We start from the raw sequence: 7886 nt of genomic DNA on the forward strand, positions 1-7886 counted from the left end.
GTATATGAAGAGCATGTTACAGTTTATGCACAATCACACTGTACATGTTTGTTTTCAATTATTAGTTGACTTAGCCTTGATCTTGTGTGAACTTAAACACTATTTCTCTGCCAATGCCAGTGGTCTAATACCACAGTCTTTTCATACTATTTCCCAATACGAACACAGTCGTGGTTTCTGGGATAAACCAACAGAATGTATGGTGCAGTATGCCAAGAATAAGTCACAGCTTTTATCAAATTCAATTACCAAAATATGAAATTTCTACATAAATCTAAAGGATCTTGCATACATCTTTTAATTATTATACATAATTTACAGTGGTATAGAATTGACACTGGATTATAACAACCATTAATTACATTATAATCAATTTTCCATGTCAAACAGTAGTACATCATTGGTTGTTTATAGGATATACTTGATAATAAATAACCATGGTAACATATCAACAAATATTTCAATATACTCACTTTAAAAATATATATACACATTGAAGTGATAAAATAGAAGCAATATCTATAAAAAGCTACATGACTTATATGTTTTACATACATTGGTAGAATATTGCATGCCGTTATTTCTAGTATCTATAACATATAATTACACAAAATCTTTGTTCAGTTCTCTGTTAGATCAAAACATTAAATAACAACTTTCAATTTCCAGCATAACTATTAGAAGAGGTTATTTAAGTCATAGCTTTTTAATTAATTCATAGCCTATTACCATGACAACTTTTAATTTCCGTGTAACTATTAGAAGACTGTATTCAAGTCATAGATAATTACCATGACAATTTTTATTTCCAGTATAACCATAAGAAGGGGTTATTTAAGACCTGACTTACTACCATGACAACTTTTAATTTCCAGTATAAAATCGATAATCGAGACTTATCGCACCAAAGTATGTAATGGCATTCAAGGCTAGCCTAATAATGGAATTGCCAATATCTCAGTTCAGAGTGAAGGAATTTGACTGAAATTTTCAGGATATTCTGTTTTCATTATCTAGTTTTAAGTATTATAGAGAGAAATGTCAGCTCTTTATCTAATCTTATTAATGCCCCTTTAAGTCAGATTATTTCCTCTTTAGCAATATTAAATTAACATCTTCAAATTGTGTCTGATATTTTATTGAGTCATGTTCTATCTCTTTTGGTTACATTTGCAGATAACAATTGCATTATTTTCTTTAAAGTTTTTAAGACTATGAACCACAAAATAAAGCTTCCTAAGTTTTTGGAGTAATAAAATAAAAAACAATTATCAGTTACCAGTACTTGGAAAAAGTTCCTGTCCTGTACAAGAAAGCTTATACAAAGGAACTATTTCACAGAGCAAACAAAACATATTTACATGCAAAAAAAACCCTCTTTGTTGACCAGGCCCCAGGTATAATTAACTTAACGGTCTGGATTAACGACTAGTGTACACATATTACCTGTAGTTCTTGTACAGGTAATTTGATACTACAATCAGAGGCAATATTATTCAACACAATGCTAATGAAAATAATTATGAAAAGCAAGTTAAACCAAAAACAAACAACCAAAAAATCGATGACTAAGACCCCTTATTTCAAATTGGCAAATAGAGACTATTTTCATCTATTTTTTTGCTTTTAGATTGAATGTTTTTAACTAAGCCACAGTAACTTATGCTGGAAAATCAGCCATTATACATTACTGTGCTAGGTTGCTTTAATTCCAGAAAATGTGAAACAAGCTAAATGTAACTAAAAGGTCTCCTTTCCAACTGGGTTTAATTATATAGTTAATGGTGAACTGTATCGGCAGTCAACATTTCAAAATGCAGAAAAGTGCTTATAATGTTGGAGCAAAATATTAAGATTATGAGCATTATGATCATGGTGATAAAATTTACATGTTTTTATAGAATGAAAAAAAATCTTAAACAATAAAAAAGATTTAACACTGAGTGCTAATCAGCTATGCTGTTTCGATAAATACTTATATAGCTATTTTGACGTATATATAATCTAATTCACAAATATCACAAATTACACAGAATTGTTATGTACCATTACTCATGCCTAGTAAAAGGGAAGAGTTTAGTTCCAAAACAAGATGTTTACTTTTTTCCAATATTTCTATGGGTCCATCCAATTTAACGCATAACCCATTTTACAAATAAATTCTTCAAAGTGTACACATCTTTACGAATGAAAAACCTGTACAAAACTAAGACAATAAGTATAATACATATACATCATAAATCTATAATAATATACAAAATAGATAATAAAAATAGATCAACAACACCCCCCACTCTTCTGTGTTGGTTGTTCATCATCCACTACTACAACACTTCTCCGGCTATTAGCGCCACTTTTATTATTCTTTGTTGCTGAATCTTCATCTGCTTTTTCTATCATTCCTACAATTTCAAAATTACAACATGAACATGTAAACTACCAAATTCAATTGCTATGGAAAAAGTTTTCCCCAATTTCTGGGAGACATGTTGATTAAGCTACAGTTACTTTGTAAAACACTAACACTAAAGAAGAATATGGTCCATCTGTTTCTATATTCTTTATATGCTCGGAAAAATTGTAGATGCCCCTGGCCAAGTTCTACCCTGAATTAAAGATGTGTTATTGATTTCATCAATACTACTAGACCTTTCAATCCAGGGTTTCAAGGGTTAATGGCGAAAATCTTATTAATTATCTGCATCTGTGTGTTAAAATCAACTATTCGTTGTGAGTCATTTATCTACACTTTCCAATTGACAATTGCTAGTTCTGGTTCTACCAGTAATGTAATCTTTAATTCAGTCAGTGACATTTTGAATGATGCATCCAGAAGGCTTTTAAATATTGAATCTAATAGCTGTCATTGTTACCTATGTCTATTAATTATTAAAATATACAAATAGGCGGACAATCACATGTAGGTGAAATGTCTGTAACAAATGGGTAAATGCAGTAAAATGATGGGGTGCAATGGAAAAGGAGCAATTTGTCTATTTGTTTTGACGTTGCAAATTCTCAGTAAGCTGGATGTGCCCTTAAATCCTATATATGAAATGTTTTAAATAAATTTGCTGTATGCAAAACAATTAGTGAAAGACAAAAGATAAGTCTGATTAATGGTGAAGTAAATTTCTTGCAAAATGTTTTTTCCCAAATCCACATGAATGCAAACCTAAGAAACTTTCTAAATAGTTATTATCTTTTTCTGAAATATGACATAAATTAACTTACTTTTACTGAGATCTAGAAATAACTCTTCAATACCTCGACTCAGTTTAGCAGATGTGTGAAAATGTTTAGCTCCAACAGAGGCTGCATATCTAAATTAAAAAAAAAATGTATTAAATAATTTGTTCGCATGAGCATTATCTTCTTACAAATATTGACATGATTCTGATTTTGTGTATATCTTCTGTCATAACAGAGACATCCCAAAACTATTCAGCAACAGATTTATTACCGATACCAGATCAATGAGATTACATGACCATAAAACATAAGTATAATTTGACACTACGAAATGATTATTAACAAAGCAAATGTTGTTATGGATGGCCTGCTATAAATAGTAAAGTATAATTTGATCAAATACAATATGAATAACTTACGTTTCTGCTTCTGCTACAGTCACATGTCTATCTTTTTCTAAATCTGTTTTATTACCAGCTATACATAAACATACATCTTGTCCTAACATTCTTCTTAACTCTTTTACCCAATTCTTTACCTACAATAAAATAACAGTTTATCTATAAAGTACTATAATCAATTATGGTTGTGTTACATTGACACAATACATGTAGTCACTTAATCCTTACCCTAGGCAATACAATAATTTAAAGATATATTATGTAAGATTTAGATAAAGAGCTGGCCTTTCTTGCTATAATAGTTAAAAAATAGATAATGCAAAATGAATATATTGAAAATTACTTTATTCTTAGCGAAGATATTAGGCTTTGAATGCACTAATTGTGACCACAGTACTGGTTGTTCCAGGCTAAGCCTCACTAGACCATTTTTATGGTAAATCATTAAAATCAGACACATCCGATGGCAAAGAGAGTCGATTATGGTCCTGTCATGTTAATAAATGTCTAATAGTTTATATAACATTTAAGGCCCCCAAAAAGGCCAGCAATAAGCAGGTTTAGCTCTTACATAATGCCTGTTTATTTAACTGTCATACACCATCTTAAGCTATATTTATATTTTAAAGCTACTCAGTGTCATTTGCATTTTTCTGAAAATCTCTAATGTTTTATTATGGCTGAATCTGAATCTATACTAAAATGTACTCAAATTAAAGCGGTGGACACACTAGCCGAATGATTCCCCCGAATCAAACAGGTTTGATATATTCGGGCGAATTATATTCGCCTGGTGTGTCCGCTTCGCCGAAGCATTCGGCTGTATATAGCATTCATTAGCCAATCACCACTCATATCGAGAAGTCACGTGATACAGTGAAGACATAGACGCCGCCATGTTTAATCATGTGACGTGAAAGGTGATGCAATCGGCAGGTTGAATCGGGCGAAGCATTCGGCTAGTGTGTCCACCCATTCGGCCGAATAAAATTCGGCGCCGATTGATTCGGCCGAACAATTCGGCTAATGTGTCCACTGCTTTAGCATTTAACATTTATATAAAGATATAAATTGATAATGTAAAATGAAAATATTGAAAATTTCATTCAAATTACTTCATTCTGAGCCAACTTATCACTGTTTGTAGTTTTGACAAGATGTGTGCATTGTGGTAACCAGGGCACTGGTATATTCGAGGCTTAGCCTTGCTTTCCCATTTTTAAATTAAATTTTTAAATGGCGAACCATTCTAATCTAGTTAAAATCTCGAGTATCCAATGCCACCGAGAGTTGATTATATGTCTTGTTTTGTTAATAATTGTCTAATTTATAGTTTATATAACATTTCAGGCCTAAAGAAAGACCTGCAATAGGCAAATTTAGCTCTTGCATAATGTAACAAAACCAAATTATTAATGATAGATAATTCCCATGCTTGGATTCATCCTGCATTGCGTATAGGTGGTATTGGCTTGTTTATATCTGTTGCAGTGAATGATGAATATTGCAAACTTTTCAATTCTGTATATCTAGATAAATACTGAACGAAAATGCGGGTGATATTCCACAAAGACGACCAGCGGCTTTATGGGAACAATACATGTGAACAACAGAAAAACTCAGCTTCAGGCAACCATAACAGCAAACACAGGAGAACAACACAAAAAAAAACCCACAGAGAACAAATGATCAAAAGACATGGTACAATTAGATAGAAATTCCCAGAAAGTCTCAAGATGATTTGTGATGACATGAAACACTAAGATAAATGTTACCTTTTGAAATGAATCTTCATCTGTTATGTCGTACACTAACACTGCCCCATTACTATCTCTGTAATATATAGGACCCAAGGCATGAAACCTCTCTTGTCCTGCTGTATCCTAAAGAAAATCATGTACACATGTAAATAATACAGAATGCCATCCATAAGAAATTCTCATAATATTAGAATATGTTGCATGTAATAAATTCACTCAAAATAATCTGATTAGGCTGATGTTGCCTGATCAATAATCTCTGTCAATTGTCGGTATATTACTTTTATTCATGACTAAAAATACTGTATTTGTCCAAAGTACATTTATTATTCACTGTACACTTAATAAATAATACAATTTGTTCTTAGTTAGCTTACCCAGATAGATAAATTTACTCTTTTTCCACCAATGTTTAACTTTTTATTCAGAAACGATGCCTACAATAAAACACATAAATATAACCTTATAAGCTTTAATTTGTCATTTACCAGCGACTGAACAATTATTGTCTATATAATGTAATTTTCATGGCCATGTGTATTATTTAACAAAACTGACACAATGAGTTCATCTCAACTTTGTACATTTTGTGATTTAATGAGACATTATCACTGTCGCAAAGCAAATAAATGTAATTAATCTTAAACAACATCATATCTAAAACTCTCTGACTTTGAGTAAAGTATTTTCAAGGGCATTATTTAATACATGTACTCCTTGAAAACCACTAAAATAATACATTTTTTGTAAACTAGAAATTAACAAACATCTCTAATATGGTTAGTAAAGGTTAGTTCCTTTAAGAACTGTCTCTGATTGGACGATGTCCGCTGACAGTTCTTATCTGTCCCTATATAGCTGCAATATGAAAATACCACTCTTCCTCACCTCTGTTCTAAGGCTATTTTGGAATCCTAACTCACTATTTTTCACCGTAATTTATAATAATTCAACATTATTATCAAGTAGAATGTCGCGATTAAAACATACACAAAATACATTTGAATTGATCAGCCGTTGCGAGACTCTAACATGCGCACACCGCACGTTTATTTAATCACTAAATTCTACTTGAAAATAGGGTTGTATTATTATAAATTTGTGTCAGATATGGTGAGAAATGATTCCTTTGTGCGAAATATAAAGAATCACAGTGAAAAATAGAAGGTAAGGGTTCCAAAATAGCCTGAGAATAAAGGTGGGGAAGAGCAGTATTTTACTGTACATATTTTCATACTGCAGCTACATAGGGACGGATAGGAACTGTCAGCGGGCATCGTACGATCAGAGACAGTTCCTAAAGAAAATATATTATAATAACTGAAGAGTTAAATTCAAAATAATATAAAGACATCAAATTCCAAAGACTTCAAGACAATGATTACGAAATACACGATTTCACAGTCACACTGTAAGTCTAAGTGACACAGCAGATTCGTGGTACTGAAAGCCAAATATATTTTACCGCTCTTCTACATGTGGTCTTTACCATTCACAAATGACACATTTGTATTTACATTCCATGATATGCGTTTTTCAATCCGCTTTACTTAAAGGAGCTAAATCGTTAATATTTGGGACCTACAAATTGACACAAATGGGTCGCAACGTATAATAATGTAATATGAATGTATAAAAACTCATTTACATTTAATTGTTTCCGTTTTTACTCGAATTTCAAAACAGTTATGTTCGGCGAAATACGCCAGAAGTCTCAATCGAATGGCAATCTCTAGCGTCTGGTTATTCCAGTCTACATCGATAGTATTTATTGCGCATGCTCTTCAGAGAAGAATATGGGGTCACTGTTTGACATGACTCGTGGAATATGTCTAACATCGTTCTTCCGAGTCGCTTGTTACAAATTGCGCTGAAGCGCATTATGATGATACACAATTCGTGTACCAATTGTAAAATGTTTATTTTGTCTTAAATATTGGATATCAGAGGCCCATCTTTTTCCGGTAAGATCACAACACCAATGTTGATTAAAATTGACAAATAATTTGTGTTTTCATTGTCGAAGGTTTTGGATGATATTGAGTTAGAGACTTAGCTACTTTAAATACAACCACAAAACTTTGTCAGGGCAGTGGCCACTGATGTTGTGTAATGACTGTATGTTTCTATTATCAAAAAACGAGGGCCAAAAAATAACAATATTATCAATATCAATACGGTCGTATATAGTACATATATGTTTCTAGGTTAATTAACATGTATATTACCTGCAATGTCGTTATGTGCTTGTCATTAAATTTATTTTCGACATAACGTAAAACTAAAGAAGTTTTCCCAACACAACCCTCCCCAAGTAGGACACATTTAAAATTGTAATTTCTTCCACCACCAGTGCTATGACCTGCCATCTTTAAATGTTAGATCAACCGAAAGTTAAAACTAATTATTGAGATTCCTCTCTAGCGAAAAAACATAATTTGATTTTAATATTTAACACTTCCTGCAATTTCATTTAACTCATCCCATACAATCAGCATGAAAATGGCTTCTACACAATAATACGTCACAGGTC

The 7886-nt window shown here is 32.0% G+C and overlaps 1 protein-coding gene across 1 annotated transcript; it reads right to left on the reverse strand.

Annotated features, from left to right (window-relative positions):
* Positions 1–280: 280 nt before the first annotated feature.
* LOC126812494 (ras-related protein Rab-21) lies at positions 281–7883 on the reverse strand. Its single transcript, XM_050538912.2, has 6 exons — positions 7582–7883; positions 5731–5790; positions 5369–5476; positions 3612–3730; positions 3235–3323; positions 281–2402 (listed from the first exon to the last, which is right to left on the reverse strand). Exons 1-6 carry the CDS (start codon positions 7720–7722, stop codon positions 2278–2280), a joined length of 642 nt encoding a protein of 213 aa, XP_050394869.1. The 5' UTR covers positions 7723–7883; the 3' UTR covers positions 281–2277.
* Positions 7884–7886: the final 3 nt, after the last annotated feature.

The sequence above is a fragment of the Patella vulgata genome, chromosome 2 (assembly GCF_932274485.2).
Source record: "Patella vulgata chromosome 2, xgPatVulg1.2, whole genome shotgun sequence".
In the NCBI taxonomy this organism is placed as follows: Eukaryota; Metazoa; Mollusca; class Gastropoda; family Patellidae; genus Patella; species Patella vulgata.